Consider the following 24198-nt stretch of genomic DNA (forward strand, 5'->3'; position numbering starts at 1 on the left):
ACTCTTAATGGCCCATGAGTCTGCAAGGAGACTTCTTTTGAGCATTTGTTCAAGTCGTTTGTCCTCTGGCCGGAGGACCTCCTCTGCCTCGCCAGGCATGGCAGCCGTTGAGTGGAGCGTCTTCACTGGTTCATCTGGCCTGGGACATGTTAGGAGTTCCTCATAGGAGGGGGAGAGCTTGTAGAGCTTCTTGTCCTTGGGAGTGGGAGTGAAGCCTATGGTTGGGTGGTCCCACTGTTTAAGCAAGGCATCCTTAAACAACTTGGGCATAGGAATTACCTCATTGTCTTCCTGTTCCTCCATGAAGTAAGGAAGATTTTCCTCTGGGGGGTCTGTGGAAGGAGTAGCTTGCTTCTCTTGCCCGGCTAGCCCCGTGGATACTCTAGCTTTTAGCAGGAGAGATTTGAAAAGCTGCGAAGGGAAAATAGCAGCTGGGGCTGGAATCTTAATCTGAGATTCCTCATCCTCCGACAGACGCTGAAAGGGGTCATCATCCTCTTCTGCATCCACGTCCTCATCCTCTTCCTGAGAGGAGTCAGAGACCTCCATGACTGGGGCTCTGTAGGAAGGAGAAGAACTCACGGGACGGGAGGAGCGAGGGGGAGGATGAGACAGAGGAGGTACATTTAAAGATGAGAGTCTAGCATCAATAGTGTTAGTCAGAATAGTCAAGATAGACTGAAACTCCGGTGGCAAGGAAGAAATATCAGCCGGAAAAGCCTGAGGATCCCTGAGGCCCTGAACAGGTTCTGGCTGGGGGAAATCCTCGGTAATATCTGGCTCCTCTGGACCTAAACCCCATAGGTTAGGTTGGGGTGGATTTAGGTTTGGCTCATCCAGGGATAGCACAGGTACCCCAGAGGGAGGCAGGTTAGAGGCCTCCGGGGGGGTAGGGTTGATATGCACTTGGGCCTGCACCTTAAAACGTTTGGCTGATTTATCATGTATTTTTTGTAGGGCTAGGTCCCTTCTCTTCTCAGCCCTAGTGGGCTTGGCTAAAGACTGAGAGCCTGAGGAAGAGGAGGAAGAGGCCTGGGGAAGCTCAGAAGGATTACCAGTAGGCCTAACCTCTTTGGAACCTTTGGTAGTGCCTCTCTTGGGAAGGGAAGCCATAGTCTGAGCAATTACAGAAGACAAGGCTTGAGCCAAAAAATAGGGGAGAGAAGAATTATTTTGTGGAATTCCCAAGAGGATAGGTGACCCTGCTCCTAGGCCCAGGAGCAGCTGCGCCTTAAGAGGCAATCCTGGGCGATACCAAGAGTTCTTGTCCTTAAGTGCAGCGTGGCAGGCCTCACTAACTTAACTTTAAGAAAAACCAAGGCACACTGGTTGGAGGCCACTTCCGTGGAGAATAGGCCCGAGGGAACTCAAAGCGACGACTCCAGGGTCAGGCGGCGGGCTGTAGGCACTAATGGCCGACCCCTTAGGGCAGAACCGAAAGTGCAACTTACTGGGCGTCAGAGCCTTGGCGCCAAAATAACTGCTCCGTTATTTGCAATAGGAGCGACTAAGCCCGGGAGACAAAAAAAGTCCCACACCGCGGGAGGTAAATAGCCCTTAATTAGTTGAAAAAAATAAAGCTTGCTCACGGCAGGACCTCCAAGGCCGGAATTAACAAACCGGCCGCGGCTACAGCACGAAGGGAAAAACCGCAAATGGCTGAGCCGCTAACTTCTCCCCCAACTCAAAGCCCTGTAGGGCTGAGAAAAAAAAACTGCCGGCAAGCTGAGTAATGGAAAAATCTTACTTGCTATTGAAGAGAGATCGAAGGGAAGGTGTTTTATCGAGAGGAACGAGCATTCACACACATCCGAGGATGCGAACTGAGCGAATTCTGGGGAAGGGGCGGATCCAGCAGTCTTTTTTAATACTAGGCTCAGTTCCAACGGATTGGACAGGAGCAACCCATGTGACTGCTGGACCCACTCCTTCAGTACGGAGAATTGAAGAACTAATCTACCAACTGGTCTTTTTATTCTTCACAGCAATCTTCATTTCTTTTATATTTGTGGATAAATCTTCACTCAGTTATGATTCAGACTGGAAACCAATATATGCGAACTATTCTCAACCTAATATTGCAAGATAAGCAACATGCTAAATTTTTTTTAAAAATCTAAGTCTGTTACACTCTAAAATATTAACTAAATCTTCGCTGTATTGACAAAATTATGGTTTTGACAGAAAACATTTCCCATAATTGGTTGCTGTATCTGTAAACTGCAACAAGGCAACTTACCTCCATTTGAGGAATTTCTGAGGTAATTTTGACCACTTTTTTTTCTGCACTTCTAAAAAAAGCAAAACAGATGGATCAGAATGCAAGATATTACTTGCCTTTCATAAACAAAAGTAAATTCAGTTTGATGGACATAAAATATATTACTGAAAGATGGATGCTTATTGTTTTGAGATGCACTGCAAGCCATGGGCACTGAAAGGCCCTCACTTTGGGATGTGTAGAATACCATGTTTGATCTGTTACTAAGTTAGAGCTATTTCCTGCTTGTGGCTATTATGGAACTCAATATGCTCATACTTCAAGCGATGTGTCATTTTGGTGCAGTGATTAGAAAGCAGTATGGGAGGGTAACTCTGTCCACCCATCAGGAGTTTGATCCTGATTGGTTCAAGGCTAATTTGGCCTTTCATCCTTCCGAGGTTGGTAAAATGACCCAGACTGTTGGGGACAGTATGTTAACTGTAAACCGGTCAGAGTATGCTGTAAAGCACTATGGAGTGGTATAGAAGTCTAAATGCTATTGCTAAGTGAGCATGGGTTTTTTTTAGCTTTCTCGTAACTAAAACTTCAACATGATGCAAGCAGGATATATAAGAACTGCAACTCCAAAGATTCTCAACCACACTGGTTAAAAAAAGCAGAACATTGGAGATGCAGCCATATATAGAGAAATATCAAGTTGAGAGAGGTTACCATAGGTATTACAAATATATCATGAGCTTCTGAAGCCTAATTAAATATAACCAGCTGCCGCCAAGGATAGTTTATTGGTAATCTTACCTTCCTACAAATATTTATCTGATTTTTTCTCTGATAATAAAATGAAAATAATATTACCCCTATTTTAGAGCTGGCACAAATCCCAGTACTTGGTTTGGTACATTGGGAAATAAGGAGAATATATGGATCTATGAAAGGTATTCTGAAAATAGTCCATTTTTGACTCCACAATTTATAAAACCAGCACTGTTGTATTATTAACATGCTCATCAAACAACATTCCTTTCAAAATATAGCAAAAAAATCTAGTGATAAAATTGTACTCTTAAAGTTAAGATAATCTTAAATGAAGTCTCTACCAGTCAGAGAAGCTGCCCTGCCATCAGTATTTGAATCTAGAGAAACCCTCAAATAATTATTTGTTCTATAGCTACAGTAACAGCTGAGGATCTTTTAATTGGGCTTCTCCAGAGAATGAAAAGCTGCCCATATTATAGATTAGCTACCTTTAGCTTGTTGCTGCGACAACATCTTTACTGTTGGATCAAGGGGGAATTTTAGGCAATAAATTACATTTGGCGCTATCCATGGTGCTGGATTTATGTCTACTATACAACAACATTTTATTAACTAGCGTTGATAAAGGATATTTAATGTCCTTATTTGTCTGAATTCTATTTACTTAAAAACATCACTTACTTAGACTTAAATGATTCTATATGGACCGCCTTTTCTGTGTGATTATATTTTTGTGAAGCATTACTAGCATTTCTTATAAATCTTAAATACACAACATTCAAAGAGACTTCTATCTATAAATAATTTACTCTGCAAAACCCTTCAAACTGTCTTGGAACAATTGTTCCCTAAACTTTACTTGAGGATCATTTATAAAAACATCAACCTCAATCATGTTGCATATTACAAATTAGAATATTACCGCAAAATAATGTTCAATTGGTAAATGTTATCAATTCTAGAATTATTAAAATGCTTCAGGTGGTAACATCAATTTATTAAGTCTGGCATTTTACATTAATGAAAAAGTTTATACAGTTGAAAGGGCAGAATATATTCCATTACCATTTTGATGGCTGAAGAAAAATTCATAGGATAAAGATTTAGTAAAATGCATGTAGAAACATACTTTGTAGGCAATCTTATGCCAATTCTAAAAAGTTATTAAAATTAGACTTTATGCTAAAAAGATTTTTCTCAGTTGCCATGTCTAACAAAAAAATAGATGAGAGAATGATATGAGTGTGAGAAATAATATACTCCACAAGGCAATATGAATCTTGGGAATAAAAGCAACTTAGCAGAAAAAGAAATTTCCTTCAACAAATTGCATGAGCAAAGGATCAAATGTGAGGCTTGATTGTAACTCTTCATTTAATCATATGGTGATAGCTTTTGTATTTTAGTTAATTTAGATCTGTTATCAGTACCACACTGAAAGGAATAAAATTATTTTCAGCTCTGAGAAAACAGATGTCATTTAACTCAAAAGCATGGGGAAAAACAGCACATCAGTGAAGAAGAAAGCTGACAAAGACATTAGAGAACTCAATCTCCTGAGCTACAACTATTAAATTCATTCTTTCTCCTACAAGTCAATGTAAACAGGACTGTCATTTGAACTTCTGAATATTAAAATATTTGAATGCCTTCTATATGAAGATAAATGAGATTTCATTTAGCATATAATCCCTCATGTACAAAGCAAAACAAGAAAAAGGATCACTTATGTTAAGGAGTCAATCCAAGCTAGAGAGCTAAAGCCTATATTACATCCCAATAATTTTATCATTTTATGACCCTATATTAACAAATGAGTTATAGTTCATGAAATAGCTAAGGTTGACTTTTAGCTTGGTCTATCTCCATACCAAATGCACACTTCTTTAACAATGTTCAATGGAAGCCAGTTAGCTGCTTGAACTAATATATAATGGAGTAGGGGTGCTTGGAAGTTTATGCTCTAAAAACAAGGTTGAGATTTGGAAGAAAAAACAAAAGTGGAAGACACAAAGTTCGGAAGTTCCCAGGCTAAATGAAACGGCATCCTCCTCCTCCAAACAGCTCCCATAAAACAGTGGGTCATAACCTGACTCATTAAGGTCTCCCATTTAGAGAAATGGATGGCTTTTGTTCAAGATTCCTGGACAGTTTTTCTATTTTATGCCCTGAAAGGTAGTAATGGTTTAATGACTTTTTCACAGGAAGCAATTCAAAACAGGAACCAGGGATTTGTTGTCCCTGCAAGCACCTTTGCAACCTGCAATGGATATAGAGAAAGGGCACCCCCTGCTGCCAAGAAGCTGATACTGTACTAAACGTTCAGCTACGATTTAATCAAACATACTTAAGTTTTGGAACCATTTATTCCTTTTGAACAAACGATGGTCTAATCACACTTACTAAGAATCTGATATTGTCACAGAAAATGAATATGGCAGTTTCACTGCTGCATTTGACTGCACTGCTGCTATATTACAACTAAGAACAAATCCATGTAGGATTCTGGACTACCAAATCTATATTTGGAAAAGAACAAGATTTTTGCCAGTTTGAACCCTGTTTTACTAATTTTATAAAATGCCAAGAGTCATGGAGTGAGATAGGCAGCTATATAAATTTAACAAACAATTTAAATATACTTTTTAATTATACCTTGCTTTTAAGAAAAACGCAATGTCTAGGCAGAATGGATTCTTTCAACATATATTATATATTGTACCTAAAAATTGTACAATAGATTAAAATCCTTATTTTAGTGGTGTAATGAATCCCTTTTATGTTACATATTTGTGTTTTAATTAGTATTCTTAATGCATTTTTAAAAATCTTTTCCCCCTAGTCTTTTAGTTTGAAAAAAAATAGTACAAAATCACTCTATAAACAATTGGATTAATATTGACTTCTCAGGTAACCCAAACCATTCTACAATAATACTTCTTTCTGCCAAAATCTAAGCTTGGAAAGCAAGTAAACAATAAAACTACAAGGAAGCCTATTGTTTATCTACCTTAGACATAATTTTCAGTATGTGACATACATAATTTCATGATGAGCTACAAGTTCACCCTCCTTGACCTCTTTTAGTGCAATTTGAATGGCTGCTTGTTTGACTGGGCCACAGGAGTACACTTGTGTTCGACTTCAAATGTTCAGCTGACGAATGGCACTAAGGCCAAACGGGCAATTTGCTTCTCTCTCTTTTAGCCTTTAAAGCATATCGTTGACACAGGTGGCCCTATTTGCTTTTACAACTTGCCTGTTCCTTGATGTGCAATGAAAATGAGCACTGCAAGCTAAACTGTGTGTCTTTGCTTTGTCTTTGTTAATACAGGGGTAACTTCTAATGGCTTTCTTTTGCCTAGGAAAGCTTGGTAGAACTAAATTTGAAATTCCAAAAGGAAAGTCAATGTATATGCAGTAAAATAAAGCAATGTCATTCAAGGGAGAACATACTATAACAGCTTTGGTTATATAATTGATATAATGACCTTTATCTAGAACACAATTTCAAATGCTTTGGAAAAGAATGTTAATTTCTTTAAAAATCAAATGCAGTGTTACAAATTTAGAGATTAGGTAAATCTCCTTTAAGTACAAAAGAGTCATGAGGACTGGATGTTAAACTACAGAATTCTGGATTATACTTATTTAAATACACTTCATTAAATTTGGCTTTTTATTCAGGTCAATTATAATTAGTTTCTTCATACTCAATACCTGAGATTTCCAAAATGTCACACTATTTCAAATGTAATCCATTACTAATCCTTCCTAATCCAGATTCATAATCCACTTGTTTATTGAGACAGAGTCAATAAACAAATGGCAAATAAATTCTAAAAATGTATATAAAAGAGTAATACTTGGCCAGTATATATTCTGAAGTAAAATTACATTTCAGGAGAGCTCTCTGTAGTTATTTCCTCTTTAATGGGAATGTCTAAGGGCTTCTGTTCTTCTTCCTGCAAAGTAAATATTCAACATTAGAGACTGAATCTATAAAGCAGAACAAATATAGGCTGCACAAACAGTTCCATCCCAATCTTACATATATGGCATACTGAAGTAGACATTAATCAGTAAATTATGAATTAAAGTAAACATTCACAGAATTTCACCCCTGAAGAGATCCAGCCCCGCAATCACAACTCTTAGTCAACAGACAAGCCTGCAAGTTTGAAGCTGGGAATATTTAACAGATATTTGGGGAGGTGGGGGGCAACCTGTCCAGTATTTAATCTGTATTGTAGTTCAAACTATTGGATAGCCAATATGAAAGTGCAGACAGGGCTCTAAAAATGTTATCCATATAAAAGTTTATTCCTAACTAGAGTGACATTCAGCTGCACCAATATACCTCAAAGATTTGTAGGAAAATAAATATATTTGCATTATCCATTTCTAGAATTATAATTTCTGCTAAGAACAGTTTCCAACTTGAAGTAAAATACATAATTTCCTTGTCGGAAAACAAGAAAACAGAAGAGAGAACAAACCAGCAATTAAAAGCTGGGGATAATTTGAAGAAATATATAAGGAATGTATGTACATTCAAACTAAAGAATCACAATACCATTGATATTTAGAGATAAAATTAGTGTTTTTCAAGTCACATACAAAGCAAGAATATCTCTTTAGTCAAGAAAAAGTGCAATAGTTCTAGCAATAGCATTTAGATTTACAGTGCATTCAGATCCCCTTCACTTTTGTCAATTTTGTTATGCTGCAGCTTGATTCTACAGTTGTTGAAATTCTTTTTTCCCACTTAATCTACAGTATGCCATAATGACAAAGTAAAGAAAAGAATTTTAGAATTTTTGTCTGTCAATTTATTAAGAGAAAACTGAAATATCACATTGGCATAAGTATTCAGACCCTTCACTCAGTACTTTGTTGAAGCACCTTTGGTAGCAATTACAGCCTCAAATCTTTTTTGGGTATGACATGACAAGCTTTGCAGATTTGGATTGGGGGATTTTCTGCCATTCTTACTTACAAATTATCTCGAGCTCAGTCAGGATGGGTGGTGACTATGAGTGTACAGCCATTTTCAGGTCCCTCCACAGATGTTCAATAGGGTTCACATCAGGGCTCTGGCTCTAGGACATTCACAGAGCTGTCCCTAAACCTCTCCTTTGTTGTCTTGGCTGTGTGTTTAGGATTGGTCTCATGTTAGAAAGTGAACCTTTGGCCCGGTCTGAGGTCTTGACTGCTGTGGAACAGGTTTTCATTGAGGATATCTTTTACTTAGCTCTTTGGAGAGGGGTGGCATACAAATCTAATACATTAAATTAAATTAATTTAGCCTTCCCTCAACCCTGACCAGTCTCCCAGTCCCTGCTGCTGAAAAACATCCCCAAAGTATGATTATGATGATGATTATTATGTATTAGATTTGTATGCCGCCCCTCTCTGCAGACTCGGGGCAGCTCACAGCACTGATAAACAATATACACCATCCTGCTTCACTGTTGGGGTGGTGTTGGGCAGCCAATGTGCAGTGCCTTGTTTCCTCCAGATATAACATTTAGAATAGAGGTCAAACAGTTCAATCATCAAACTAGAGAATCTTGTTTCTTACAGTTTGTGAGTCCTTCGGGTGCTTTTTTGCAAACTTCAAGTGGGCTTTTCATGTGTTTTGTTTCCATCTAGCCACTTTGTAATTAAGGCCACATCAGTGGAGGGCTGCAATGATGGTTTTTCTTCTTCCTTTCTCCGCACAGGATTTCTGAAGCTCAGACAGTTCTTGGTCAGCTCTCTTACTAAGGCCTTTCTCTCCCGATTGCTTAGTTTAATTGGATAAACAGCTCTTGCAAGAATCCTGGTTGTGTGAGAATTGTAAAGGCCACTGTGTTTTTAGGAACCTTCGGTGAAACAGAAATTCTACCGCAACATTTCCCGGATGTGTGCCTTAAAATAATCCTATCTCTGTAAAAACATGTCAGCAATAATCAAAAGAAATGGGAGGCACCAGAGCTAAATTTCAAGTGTTGTTGAAAAGAGTCTAAATACTTATACCAATATGATATTTCAGGTTTTTTTTTCTTTTTAATAAATTTACAGACATTTCTAGAATTCTGCTTTCACTTGGGGCATACTGAGGGGAGGAAAGGACAACCATTGCAACATTTGGTTTCTAGGCCAGACATAGAAAAAAGAAAGTAGAGGATGGATAAATTGATCCAATTCTGTTCAATCAGTCCTTTTGTAAAATATTTTCTTCCCTTTATTCTTTACTAAAGCTTTTTTGATTCATGGTGACTTTGGAAAACGAGGCCCTACAAACATTTTATACATGGGCTAATTTTAAGTTTATTTTTTAAAAAATGTCTGGTTATATGTAACAAAAGGTAAATTTCTACAGTCTGTGCAAGCAAAATAAGCAATTTAGCATTATTATTATTATTAGTAGTAGTAGTAGTAGTAAATAGGTTTTTTATTTTTAACACAAAACATATATATCTTTTATGAAGAAAGTGTTTTTTGGATCCTTTTTCTTACATCATTTCTTATACATAACACTGGTCAACACACACAAAAAATCATCAGCAAAGATAATATGTCTGTTTTATGGAGTTTGATGTGCTGATTCCAAAAATATGCTGTTTTTCTCCATTACATAAAGTTTCAGATATAGAAGCATTTTTGTTATTAAGTTATTTCTACATTTTCAATGTATGTGGTAGTTACTGTTTTCTTAATGTCGCCAGTATATTTCCTATAACTTATAATAATGATGCTGCTCCGTAGAAACTATAACTGCTACAGAAAAACTATATACATTTTTGAAATCAAAACAAAAAATGACTCAGAAAAGTACAAGGTCAACTACGATGATTACAACAAATATTTTTTGTAGACCTGTGTAATCAATAATATATCCTATTTTCAATTTCAGCCATATTCTTCTTTCTTATTTATTTATTTATTGGATTTATATGCCACTTCTCTCCGAAGACTTGGGGCAGTTTACAATACAATGAAAAACAATACAATGAAAGACAATACAAAATATCCTAAATGAGGACCCAGATCATGGGGGCAATATGCTGGCTCTGTTAAGAAGTGCTATTGCTAACATGTTGTAAGCCACCCTGAGTCTAAGGAGAAGGGCAGCATAAAAATTGAATCAATGAATGAATTATTTTTTTAAACTAAGCTAACTAATCTAATCTATTAAAAACCAGTCATTTTTATTCTTTCACTTTTATTTTTTCCCATAGTTTATTATTTTTATTCATTTTTGTTATACATATTTTTTCTTTTTTTAAATACATATGCCCTATAGCAGAGATGGCAAACCTTTTCTTCCTCGGGTGCCAAAAGAGCATGCACACGAGCTATCGCGCATGCGCGAGTGCCCACACCCATAATTCAGTGTCTGGGGAGATGCCATCTTGAGGCTGTAAAAGGCATGTTTCCCAAATTTTGGTGGGCCCAGTAGGCTCATGTTTTGTATTCCCCAGGCTCCAAATGCTTCCCTGGAGCTGGGGGAGGATAAAAACACCCTCCCCATCCTCCTGAAGGCTCTCTGGAAGCCAAAAACACCCTCCCAGAGCCTCTGTGCGAGCCAAAAATCAGCTGCCAGCACACACATGCATGTTGGAACTGAGCTAGGGCAACGGCTTGCGCGCCAGCAGATACGGCTCCGCATGCCACCTGTGCCATAGGTTCACCATCACTGCCCTACAGGCTCTATTTCTCTAAACACCTTTTAGGTTTCCCTTCTAATTCTTCAACCCTCCACATTAAATCTTTAATTAATTTTATAATTAAACACCAACAGTAATTTCAGTCTAATTTCATCTGCTGAAGTTTCATCATCTATAACATAATTCATCTTATTTCACTTTTACAAATATAGAAAAGTATTTACCACATTTTTAGTACTAGTACACTTCATTTTCACCCTTAATTTCTTCAGATCACAGAGAAGGAGAAGAAGGTAGTGCTTTTTACTTTTTGCATTTGCATTTTTTGAATTCAAGGAGAAGGGGCATTTATAACTGGCTGTTACAGACAATTTTATTAGCAGTTTGTTTTCAAACACAGACCAATCAGATTAGGCTGGGGCAGGATTAGACTGGGAAGTATAAAAGGCAGGAAAAAGCCATTTTAATTTGCACTTCAGATCACAGAGAAGGAGAAGAAGGTAGTGCTTTTTACTTTTTGCATTTGCATTTTTTGAATTCAAGGAGAAGGGGCATTTATAACTGGCTGTTACAGACAATTTTATTAGCAGTTTGTTTTCAAACACAGACCAATCAGATTAGGCTGGGGCAGGATTAGACTGGGAAGTATAAAAGGCAGGAAAAAGCCATTTTAATTTGCACTTCAGATCACAGAGAAGGAGAAGAAGGTAGTGGCCCGCGCGCCTAACGGCGCGCGAATCATATAACTATAAACCAAAATCAGCAAAGTTTGGTAGCAATAGGGATTGTTGATTTTCCTGCTAAGTACTTGTATTTCAATACATTGTTAAGATGACTGGCTTGGTGCAGTGTAACATTTGTTTGGCTGTTGTCTTCCGTAGTACCTTGTGGAACTTGGGGTACTGCCCTCTTTGCATAAGGACATCTAGGTTAGATGGCGAGATCTCTAGATTGCAGTCCTTAGTTTGTAGCTTGCAGTCAGAAGTGGAAAGATTGTCCCAGCCACGTGCTGTAATGCAGCCATGTGTCCAGCCTCCACTTCCACAGCGCCCCCCGAGGAGGAGGGCTGTGTGGACAACTGTCGGTTCAGGAAGATTGCGTGCAGTTGAGCAAAAACATAGCAATTTTGGTCTCTCTGTATCGAATTCCTATAGTGTTCTTGCGGATTTAAATAGTAAGGATGTTGGAGATATTAGCAAGGTCCCTCAGGCAGAGAATGAGGGGATGTTCAAAGGGGAAGTTGTCGTAAATGTCACCAAACCATCAAGTACAGTTAGTAGAAATAAAAAGAGGACACATTTTCTTGTGGGTGATTCGACCGTTAGAGGTGTTGATTTGGGACAGAGCAAGGATGTGGTTAAGGTGCTGAGGTGTCTCCCAGGGGCCACTGCCAGCAGGGACAGGAGGCGGATTACAAACATTGTTAAGACTGTGAGTAAAGGTAATAACGTTGATGTGGTGGTGCATCTTGGCACAAATGATTTGTCCCAGAGAAATGTTAATGTAGTAAAAAGAGATTTTCAATGTCTAAGTGTGGAGCTGGGTAAAATAACTGATTCAGTGACTTTCTCAGAGGTGTTACCGGTTTGTGGCCAAGAGGATAAAACAACGTGTATCAGAGAGTTTAATGTGTGGTTAAGGCAGTGGTGTAAAGCTGAAGGTTTTGGCTATGTAAGTCATGATGTCAGTAGGTGGTCTAATAGGGAGTTGTTTAAGAGGGATGGTTTGCATCCATCATACAGAGGTACCCAGGTGCTCGGTGAGGAATTCAGAACTTTTTTGGACAGGCATTTAAACTAGGTAAAGGGGACAGAGATGTAACTGATGTGGGTGATTTCTGTCCCCGACCAATGAGGATAAAGCAGTTTTTGGAAGCTTATGAAAAGGGAGCTGCAAATAATATAGATGTAGTTGTTGATGATAAGGGGCAAACTAATAACGAAAATAATGTTCTTCGGGTAATGTGCACAAATGCTCGAAGCTTGAGCAACAAGCTCTGTGAATTAATGGCCATAATATCTAGAGATAATTTGGACCTGGTTGCCATAACTGAGACATGGTTTAAGGATTCTAATGAATGGGAAATATCCATACCAGGATATACACTGTATAGGAAGGATAGAATAGAGAGAAGGGGAGGTGGAGTAGCCATTTATATTAAAGAAAGTCTAAAAACAACACTAATTCAAAATACGTGTCAAGATCTAGAGACTCTCTGGATTTGCATGCAAAATAAAGAAGGTTCTGTCATTAGAATTGGGGTGATCTATAGGCCTCCAGGGCAATCCGAGGAATATGACAACAAGATGGTGGATGAAATTACCCAAATGGCAGTAAAGGGAGATATTGTGGTTATGGGTGATTTCAACATGCCTGATGTTGACTGGAATATCCCCAGTGCCCTTACATGCAAAAGTAAGAATATAGTAGAGGCCTTTACAGGAGCAGCTCTGGCACAGCTGGTTAAGACACCAACTAGAGGGGAGAATATTCTAGATTTAGTTTTTACGAATGGGAATTGGGTTTCAGATGTCAAGGTGGGAGAAAATTTAGGTTGCAGTGACCATCTATGTTTGTGGTTTGATGTAAAAACTCATTGTGAGCAATCCTATAATGCAACCAAAGTATTGGATTTCAGAAAAACAAATTTTAATGCAATGGGAGAATATTTAGATAATGAATTAAAGGGGAGGGATAAAATGGCAGGAGCGAGCATCCAGTGGACTGTATTAAAAAAGGCCATCTTAAAAGCCACTGGACTGTATGTAAGACAAATAACTAAAGGTAAAAGGAAGAAGAAACCGCTATGGTTTAGCAATGATGTAAGGGCTATAGTCAATGAAAAAAAGGCTGCCTATAGGAGGTATAAAGAGTCTGGAAGTATAGCTGATAGGGAGGTATATAAAATGAGACAGAAGGAGGCGAAACAGATAATATATGCTGCTAAAGCCTCAAAAGAGGAAGAAATTGCCAAATCTGTAAAGAAGGGGGATAAAACCTTCTTCAGATATATTAATGATAAGAAGAAGAAAAACTGCGGCATCACGAAGCTTAGTACCGGGAATAATACATGCATTAATGGGAATAAGGAGATCGCTGACCATTTCAATAGCTACTTCTGTTCAGTTTTCTCAAAAGACACCTTACAAAATAATACTATAGAGGGATATAGCATTGCTTCCAGCTGTACGGATTCAGCTCCAGTGATCTTAGAAACCGATGTCTTAGAAGAACTTGAACGATTAAAGATAAATAAGGCAATGGGTCCAGATGGCATCCACCCCAGAGTTCTTAAAGAACTCAGATCTGTCATTGCTACCCCCCTGACTGATTTGTTTAACCAATCCTTGTTAACAGGAGAAGTTCCTGAGGATTGGAGAATGGCCAGTGTTGTGCCTATTCACAAGAAGGGCAGTAGAGAAGAAGCTGGTAACTACAGGCCAGTTAGCTTGACATCAGTTGTAGTTAAAATGATGGAGACTCTACTCAAAAAAAGGATAAATCAGCACCTAAAAAACAATAACTTATTAGACCCAAATCAGCATGGCTTTACTGAAGGCAAATCATGTCAGACTAATCTCATTGATTTCTTTGACTATGTCACAAAGGTGTTGGATGAAGGTGGTGCCGTGGATATTGCCTACCTGGACTTCAGCAAAGCCTTTGATACGGTTCCACATAAAGAGCTGATAGATAAATTAGTGAAGATTGGACTTAATCCCTGGATAGTTCAATGGATTTGCAGCTGGCTGAAGCGTAGACATCAGAGAGTTATTGTTAATGGCGAGTATTCTGAGCAGAGTCAGGTTACAAGCGGTGTGCCACAAGGATCTGTTCTGGGTCCTATTCTTTTTAATATATTTGTGAGTGACATAGGGGAAGGTTTGGTAGGGAAGGTTTGCCTATTTGCCGATGACTCTAAAGTGTGCAATAGGGTTGATATTCCTGGAGGCGTCTGTAATATGGTAAATGATTTAGCTTTACTAGATAAATGGTCAAAGAAATGGAAACTGCAGTTTAATGTTTCCAAATGTAAAATAATGCACTTGGGGAAAAGGAATCCTCAATCTGAGTATTGTATTGGCAGTTCAGTGTTGGCAAATACTTCAAAAGAAAAGGATTTAGGGGTAGTGATCTCTGACAGTCTCAAAATGGGTGAACAGTGCAGTCAGGCGGTAGGGAAAGCAAGTAGGATGCTTGGCTGCATAGCTAGAGGTATAACAAGCAGGAAGAGGGAGATTATGATCCCACTATATAGAATGATGGTGAGACCACATTTGGAATACTGTGTTCAGTTCTGGAGACCTCACCTACAAAAAGATATTGACAAAATTGAACGGGTCCAAAGACGGGCTACAAGAATGGTGGAAGGTCTTAAGCATAAAACGTATCAGGAAAGACTTAATGAACTCAATCTGTATAGTCTGGAGGACAGAAGGAAAAGGGGGGACATGATCGAAACATTTAAATATATTAAAGGGTTAAATAAGGTCCAGGAGGGAAGTGTTTTTAATAGGAAAGTGAACACAAGAACAAGGGGACACAATCTGAAGTTAGTTGGGGGAAAGATCAAAAGCAACATGAGAAAATATTATTTTACTGAAAGAGTAGTAGATCCTTGGAACAAACTTCCAGCAGATGTGGTAGATAAATCCACAGTAACTGAATTTAAACATGCCTGGGATAAACATATATCCATCCTAAGATAAAATACAGAAAATAGTATAAGGGCAGACTAGATGGACCATGAGGTCTTTTTCTGCCGTCAGACTTCTATGTTTCTATGTTTCTATGTTTAACAACCCATTTATTTACCAATTTTTCATTCATTTTACAATCAAGATTAATCCCATTTCCTTTTTTCCATTTTATCTTTAGAAATATTTTACTCTTTATAACATCTATCATTTTTAAAATCTATTTTCACTTTAACATACATAAAAGAAACAATTTTTCCAATAACAGATTTTTAATACTAGTACTATTCAATTACGGTAAATCCTATTTATACCTACCCCTACAAAACCTAGATTTCTTCCTCCCTCCTTAATCTTTTCTTTTTTTAACCATTATCTCTTAATCTCTCTACTATTCCAGTTTGTATTGATTTTCTGTTTATCCTTTTATCCCTTTCTCTTGGCTTCTTTCCCCTCCTTTTATCTATATTATATCTTTTCCGGGGGTGAAATATTCCCGAGCTAGGCACACCCACCAGCAGCCAGCAACAATAACAGAATTAGGCCCCGTCAACCCAACTGGAATCTTATTTGCCTACTTTAGGAAGACATACATGAAAGTATGGGCCATATAGCAATATCCCAAGAATATGTGGGGACAGAACAGGGGGAGTAATGAATCATGTGAGGAATAACATTCCAAATTCATAATGAACTATCTTATTTCCACGACCAGGAACAGAAAGATTATGCACATTAAAAGAATGTGATTATTTAAAATAAATCACATTTCTGCATTAGTTTCTTTTTATTTTAGAGCATAATATATATAACATTTATAAAGAACAAAAAATGTAATGCCATTTTAGCTTATTCCTCATTAATACTTTTGGAGCCCTTTCTAATAGTGGTTACAAATATTTTACATAAAAGTAAAACTTTTTAAACTATTAATATGGAAGTTATAAGGAGTTAACAGCTAAACCTAAATCAATTTTCAAAACAGATTGGAAGCAGTTTAAACTGTGTTTTCAAACATTTCAATTCCCCCCCCCCCTCCATTAGAATCAGTTACTGAAGAGACATAAACTAGTCAGTTTCTGAGCAAAAAGGAATATTTTACTGTACTGATTTGTTTCCTATTATAATCCATATCGCCTAGAAACAGTTAGGCTATATGGATTCTAATACGCTGTTGTTTGTTATGACTCCCAACACACTTATAAAAAGAACAAAAGCATTCATAAAATTACATCATTTAAAAATATTAACATTTAGCAGATAGCATATGCCTAGCACAGGAGTCTTCAACCTGCGGCTTTAGAACTGCATGCGGCTCTTTGGGCCGCTGTCACTCGCAGCAGAGGGATGAAAGAGCCATCATCCTGCCACAGCAGTGGCAGGGCCAGAGCCTTAGTGCGGGAATGAAGCGCACCTCTACTTGCCTTTGTGCAGAAATGGCATTCTGCCTTCATTGTGGTATATTTGCTGTTGCCTCTAGCAAAAAGGGCTGGGAGACAATGGCAGAGTGAGAGTGTTACACACACACACACACACACACACACACACACACACAAAGAGAGAGAGAAGGGGGATAGAAAAAGAGAAAGAAGAGCGAGAGATGGTGATAGGAAGATAGAGAAATTAAAAGACAGATGAGAGAAAGATGAGAGGGCGGGAGGAGAGGGAGATAAAGAGAGATTGGAGAGAATGATAGATGGAGAGAGGAGAGGGAGGGAGAAATGAGAGAGGGAGGTACCTATTTCACATAGAAAAGAAAACATGGGGAGCCACAAAACCTGAGTAGGTATGGTGGGGGGAGGGTCATGTGAATGGGTAGGAATGAGTGACATTCAGCTGGCCATGCTCACCCAGGTTTTGTGGCACTCGTTCTTTGGGAAATTGGCCTAAGTGGCTCTTTGATCGTTTAAGATTGCAAACCCCTGACCTAACAATATGTAGTGATATTTCACCCAAATTAGTAAACACAATCAAATATAAAAGTTAAAATGACCTATGCTAAAATACCAACAGGCCTTCTAACCATTGAAGCACAGTATCATTCATATTTTTAAAAAATCAGATACTGTATTGATATATGCCCTCAGATTACAGGTGGTCACAATCCAGTTTAACAAGACACCTGCAGTCACATTAAGGGAAAGGTATACTTCTGGCAACCAGACTACTCTGTAGACTTTCCTGACTCTCAAAATACAGTACATGGCAACATGAAAAAGGACCTTTTCAGGCTCAAGTAACAAGAAATATCTAGAATACTATTTGAATCTTCATAATCAATGTCCAGGGGCTCAGCAAATCCAACAGACAGTATGTTTCCAAACTGTTATTGAACAGTATTATACATTTTAAAAATAAAGCAATTAATACTATGGTAATCTAAAACTAGTACTGGAAACAACACATTTGATATGAACCTCTAAATAATTGTTATAAAAATATTCTAAGTTATTTGCAGGTTAAGTTTACTTCACTTAAAGATAATATAAAGGACACTTAATCAAGCTTTTCAGGTATCAAAGAAATGGAAAGTAAAATGATCTCCTTGATGAAACAAAAATAAATTCTTGATGAACAGGAATTCTGCTAACACAAATTATGTAGCATTTACAGCATATTCCTATACAAATCAATCCACTGTTACATGATTAAAGAATTGATGCCATAGTAGTGTGACATAGATTTACCTCTGTTTCTTCTCCCAAAACATCTTCTTCATTTGCCTCTTCCTCAGCTAAATAATTCAAAGGGAAATGAAGTTATTAATTAAAATATTTTTAATTACAAATCAAAGACATATTGCAACTTAAATATGTTGTCCCTAACCTTTCTGGCACAAGGAACTGGTTTTATGGAACACAATTTTTCCACAGGCTTGGGGTCGGGCGGAATGGTTTTATGCAGAACCTAAATCCTGTGCATGCACAGATGGAACTGTCACTCGCTTACCCACAACTTACAGTCTGGTTCCAGTACCGCTCTGTGGTCTGCCCTAGATGTTTAATATTATTCTGTCTCCACTTCAATATATTTTTCAGTTTTAAAATATTTATCTTATTCAAAACACTCAAAGTAGAAATAGTAAATTGAACTGTAATACTAATGTATATGCAGTACATATGGGAAGGCTTGTACAGTTTAGGGCTTCTATCATTAAATAAAAACCTTTTGACCAATATTCTCTTTTCAATTCTCGCCTAACATTTCAACAACTGCACTGATAACTGATTTATTGTGTTGGCCATACAATATTTGTTATTTCTACATTTTCTTATATTTATTATACAATGGAGTGACTTTGACATTTTTAAAAAATGAAAGCAGTTATTCTACAGTTTAGCTCACTCACTCTCATGTCAAAAGTACCGAGGCACTTCTGAGTTGCCCAGAAGATGCCTAGTTGCGGGCTCCTTTCAGGTCCTTGTAAAGTTGCCCATTAACATGGTACCCATCTATCTACTCGCAGTTGTACACTTTCCTGCTGAGTTGGCAGGAGCCAATAATAGAGCTACGGGGCAGTAACCAAGTCTTGAACAAAAGCCTGCCAATTGCCAGCCCTGTGTCCTAACATGGAAGCCACCACACTCCCATATTATTTAGTTAAGAGCAAATCTATTTGATTAGTTTGTTTTCGTTTGAACAAGCCAAAACCAGTTTGATGCTTAGATATTCTGTGGCTTGTACTAAGATGTGAGAAAGGGAACTTGGTCAAATCATATTAAGTTATATTTTGATGTGATATATGTATCTAAATTTATTAGATCAAAAAATCCCATTTACTGACCCAAACCTGTGTTGCAAAACATCTAGAACAGCAGAAACATATTTGGCATATTGTTTAAAATATACAGGTAAATATATAGACGTTTTTTAGCTAGTGTGTTCTTCATTGTTTTTTTTAGTGCTCACTTTTAGAACATAAATCATTCAATTATATTTTATGCAAATTATCAGAAATATGATTATTCCTAAATCTCAGATGTCAGTATTGGAGACCATAAAAGGAGGAATATTTGGGTGGGGGGAGGGGCTCAGCACTTTAATGGAGACAAATCAGTGTCAGAGTTGGCCAGATTTTTTTTGTCAGCATAGCAACATCAAAACTCAGCTCCTCCTTGATTTCTCCTCTGGAGATCAATCCAATATTAGATATCTCCTTTGAAGTTAGTTCTCTTTACAACCACAAAGAGATAATGACAATAAATTCTATAAATTCTATAGATAACAGCCTGTATCTATGTACATTAGAATCATATTTATGTCCCTTCAACATTTATCTCAGCATTCAGCTTGTTCAGTGGTGTTGTTGCGGAGGAACATGATCTGCAACAACTATTATAGTGAGTAGATCATCCATGTTTATTTTATTTATACTGAAATTGTGTATATTTGTACATTTTAGGGAGGTGACATGGAATGATTTACATTTTCTTTTACATCTTTTTATTCTATTTTTGAACATATGGCCTTATTACTGATCTGTGTTTACATCTTGTACTCTAATATGGCCTAATGGCTAATCAATAATATTATTGTTGTATAAATCTGTACTAACAAAGATACAGATAGTCCTTATTTAGTGACGCCAATTGGAACCGGCATCAAAGTTGTTAAGTGAGATAGTTACTAAGTGAAACTGAGACCGTTCTTATGACCTTATTTCAGTTTTCCTTGGCTTTACCAACCTGCAAATGTCAAGGTTGTCACTGAATGAGGATCTGTGTTTTGACTGAATGGAAAAATGTAGTATGGTTTTGAATTGCATTAATGCTACTTAAAAATAAATACCGCTTGCAAAATAAAGAATATAATTTTAACTTAATGTATACTGCTCCAAAAAATAAAGGGAACACACAAATAACGCATCCCAGATCTGAATGAATGAATATTCTCATTCAATACTTTGTTCTGTACAAAGTTGAATGTGCACAACAGCATGTGAAATTGATTGTCAATCAGTGTTGTTTCCTTAAGTGGACAGTTTGATTTCACAGAAGTTTGATTTACTTGGAGTTATATTGTGTTGTTTAAGTGGTCCCTTTATTTTCTTGAGCAGTGTAGATTTTATTTTTAATCTATGTTCTTTAAAGTATATTAATCTGGATGCTGTTTTAATTAAATGATACATATAGAGTCAGCCTACCATATCTTTTGAATTAAGCCATCCCTTCGTGCAGCAACAATATTGCTCCCCCCCCGAACCTGTATTATTAAATATGCTTGATCATTTTGATCAAATTTCTTAAACTAGTTGTTAAACTATCTAGGCTGTAGATCCTTCTACCCACAATTAAGAATTCAAGCATGATATAGATAATTTTTCCATGGGCAGTAACCTGAATCCAGGCATCTTTGCCAATAACCCTAGAATACACTTACCTCTCTGTTATTTTTTTGAAAAATTCAGCTGAGTTATTTGCCCTTCACATACAAAAATCACATCGTTCCCCTGGATAAATGTCCATTTATTTTTCTTCACTTCAACTTTAGTTTCCAATTACTTAAAGGTCAAATTTAGAATGGAAAGATTTATATTCCTTGCAAACAGCTGGTCATTTGCATTCTTTTAGAGAATTGATGCTACTTGGAGGTTTATCTCTGTCCTCAGGGTCACCTGAGTAGTGCAAATGGGTGTGGAACATTCTTGGAACTGTTGACAGGACTATATTATAGACTGGAACTAGATGTCATATCCCTCCCCTCTATTGAGAGAGGGCTGTTCAATTTTGACATACGGTAGATAGTCTCTTTGACCCTTTCAAATCAGATTTTGAAAGAAAACCCAGATAAACCTCTATGTGGCCTCAGCAACTCTCTAAAAGAATGCAAATAATGAGTGTTTGCAAGGAATATAAATCCTTCTATTTCCCACCATCCAATCAGAGCTGAAGAACCTTCTTGGATGAGAAGAAAAGTCCAGTTGCCTTTAAAAAAAAACACCTTTGGGATAACAATGACCTGGATGGCTAAGAATCTCCATAGATATTAAAATTAAATCAATACTTGGACACTACGGCAGCTTGGAAAGCTACCCAAATTATAAAAAGCTGCAATGATTAGTAAAAATATATCAGGTAGAACACAGAACTCTAGGAATAGTCAAAAGAGCTGTCAAAGGCACCAGACTGGAGATTCCAAGATTAAGCTACAAAGAAAAATGTTCTTCCTACTGAAAAAATAAGCATTTGTCATAGGCTCTAATCATACTAGCAAGCAATCCCTATTGAGCACAATTCTTAAGGATGCAGCTGCCACCATCATCTTTGTCTCATTATGCCGTTCTTCATGAAACTATTTTACTTCTGTTCTGGAGTTAAGAAACATAGAAAAATGGAAGATTGATGGCAGAAAAAGACCTAATGGTCCATCTAGTCTGACCTTATACTCTTTCCTGTATTTTATGTTAGGGTGGACAGTGCTGCAAACTGACTCAACCTGTCTCTTTTATTGCACTTTATTGCTATATTAATTAAGTGAACATATTGCTATATTAATTTAATTGATTTTAGCGGGATTGGACTTAATATAATTATCTATATTCCATTAGCTAATTAATTAGTGTTTTAATTAATCTATATTTTTTATTAATTATTGGGGGGTTCTTTTAAGGATGGATGCTTATGATTATTGGAATGAATGGAGTGGATTGAATGGGGGTAGGTGGGATGGGTGGGGTGGGCGGGACAATAGTGTGGATGAAGGAAATGGATATGGTATGAATGATATACTTGGCACACCTGATGCTGGAGAGGCAGGAGGGGAGGGGACACCTATCTCTGGGGTGGCAGAGGGTCAGAATATTCCGGTCTTGCTGGGGAGAGGCAGATATGGCGGGAACCATGGAGCTAGCCGTTCCAGGGAAAGGAGAGATCGCTGCTTAATAGCGATCCCTTTTTCCGGCTTCGTGAGCTCAACCCAGGGTACTAGTAACGAGTGTAATTCTGGCCCTAGGCTCAGGCTACTGCTACTCAATGCCAGGTCGGTGGTAAATAAAGCTCTCCTCATCCGGGATTTGATCCTGGATGAGGAGGCCTACCTGGCATGCGTGACTGAAACCTGGCTGGGCCCAGAGGGAGGAGTTCCTCTCTCTGAAATTTGCCCAGCCAGGTTTCAGATATGGCATCAGCCTTGACCCCAGGGAAGGGGGGGAGAGGAGTGGCTATCATAGCCAGGGAGACTTTTTGCCTGCGTAGACTCGTTGCTCCAGAGATTGTGGGTTGTGAGTCCCTCCTGGTGAAGTTGGACTTAGGGGTTCAGGTGGGCTTGTTGATCACGTACCTGCCTCCAAGATGCGTGTCAACAGCCCTACTTTTGCTGCTCGAGGAGGTAGCCGGGCTGGCGGTGGGGTTCCCCCAGACTTATTGTCTTGGGGGACTTTAACCGACCGTCACTCGGCGAAACCTCTGGGCTAGCGCAGGAATTCATGACCACCATGACAGCCATGGACCTGACTCAAGTAGTACAGGGTCCGACTCACGAGGGGGTCATGCACCCGAGATGGTATTCCTCTCTGAGCAATTGAGTAATGGTCTGAGACTAAGGGGCTTAGAAATGTTGCCTTTGTCATGGTCAGACCATTTTCTATTGCGGCTTGACTTCCTGCTTCCAATCCTTCCCCGCAGGGAGACGGAACCAACTAGGTGGTTCCGCCCCAGAGGGCTTTCAGAGGGCGCTTGGGATTATTCCAGATGCACTCGTCCACAGTTCGGCAGAGTCTCTTGCTGAGGCCTGGAACAAGGCTACAGCGGAGGCTCTTGACCGGATTGCGCCGTTGCGACCTCTCCATGGCACTAGACCCCGTAGAGCTCCACGGTTCAACGAGGAGCTCCGGGAGTTGAAACGCCAGAAGAGATGTCTAGAAAAGAGATGGAGGAAGAGTAAGTCCGAATCCAATCGAACACTTGTAAGAGCTCATATTAAGACTTACAAAGTGGTGCTCAAGGCGGCAAGATGCATGTACCATGCCGCCTTTATTGCATCAGCAGAATCTCGCCCGGCCGCTCTGTTTAGGGCGACCCGCTCCCTTCTTAACCGGGGGGGAGTTGGGGAGCCCTTGCAGAGTAGTGCCGAGGACTTTAACTCATTTTTCACTGATAAAATCGCTCAGATCCGGGTGAACCTCGACTCCGATTGGATAACACAGTCGACTGACAACGAGGTGACTGGGGCCCGTACTTGTCCATCTGTCTGGGAAGAGTTTGATCTGGTGACACCTGATGAAGTGGACATGGCCATTGGAGCTGTGAGTTCCGCCACCTGTTTACTGGATCCGTGTCCCTCCTGCCTGGTTTCGGCCAGCAGGGAGGTGACACAGAGCTGGGTCCAGGAGATTGTCAACGCTTCTTTGGGGAGGGGGTCCTTTCCGGCTCCTTACAAGGAGGCACTTGTGCACCCCCTCCTCAAGAAGCCTTCCCTGGACCCAGCCATTCTCAACAACTATCATCCAGTCCCCAACCTTCCCTTTATGGGGAAGGTTGTTGAGAAGGTGGTGGCGCTCCAGCTCCAGTGATCCTTTGAAGAAGCCAATTATCTAGGCCCTCAGCAGTCAGGATTCAGGCCCCAGTACAGCACAGAAACTGCTTTGGTCGCATTGATGGATGATCTCTGGCAGGCCCAGGACAGGGGTTTATTCTCTGTCCTGGTGCTTCTTGACCTCTCAGCAGCTTTCAATACTATCGACCATGGTATCCTTCTGCGCCGGATGGAGGGGTTGGGAAGGGGAGGCACTGTCCTTCAGTGGTTCTCCTCCTACCTCTCCGGTCAGTCGCAGTCGGTGTTACTGGGAGGTCAGAGGTCGACCTCTAGGCTTCTCCCTTGTGGGGTACCTCAGGGTCGGTCCTCTCCCCCCGCTATTTAATATCTACAT

General features: G+C 38.9%; 1 protein-coding gene across 1 annotated transcript in view; it reads right to left on the reverse strand.

Moving 5' to 3' along the window:
- Window positions 1-24198, reverse strand: part of SARNP (SAP domain containing ribonucleoprotein) — an 88760-nt gene that overhangs the window by 61768 nt on the left and 2794 nt on the right. Inside the window, exons 3-5 of the mRNA XM_070740404.1 lie at window positions 18020-18066; window positions 6878-6945; window positions 2240-2291 (exon numbers count right to left, since the gene is read on the reverse strand). Coding sequence (XP_070596505.1) covers window positions 2240-2291; window positions 6878-6945; window positions 18020-18066 — 167 coding nt within the window. The remainder of the gene's footprint in view (window positions 1-2239; window positions 2292-6877; window positions 6946-18019; window positions 18067-24198) is intronic.

This window comes from Erythrolamprus reginae, chromosome 2 (genome assembly GCF_031021105.1).
Source record: "Erythrolamprus reginae isolate rEryReg1 chromosome 2, rEryReg1.hap1, whole genome shotgun sequence".
NCBI lineage: Eukaryota > Metazoa > Chordata > Lepidosauria > Squamata > Dipsadidae > Erythrolamprus > Erythrolamprus reginae.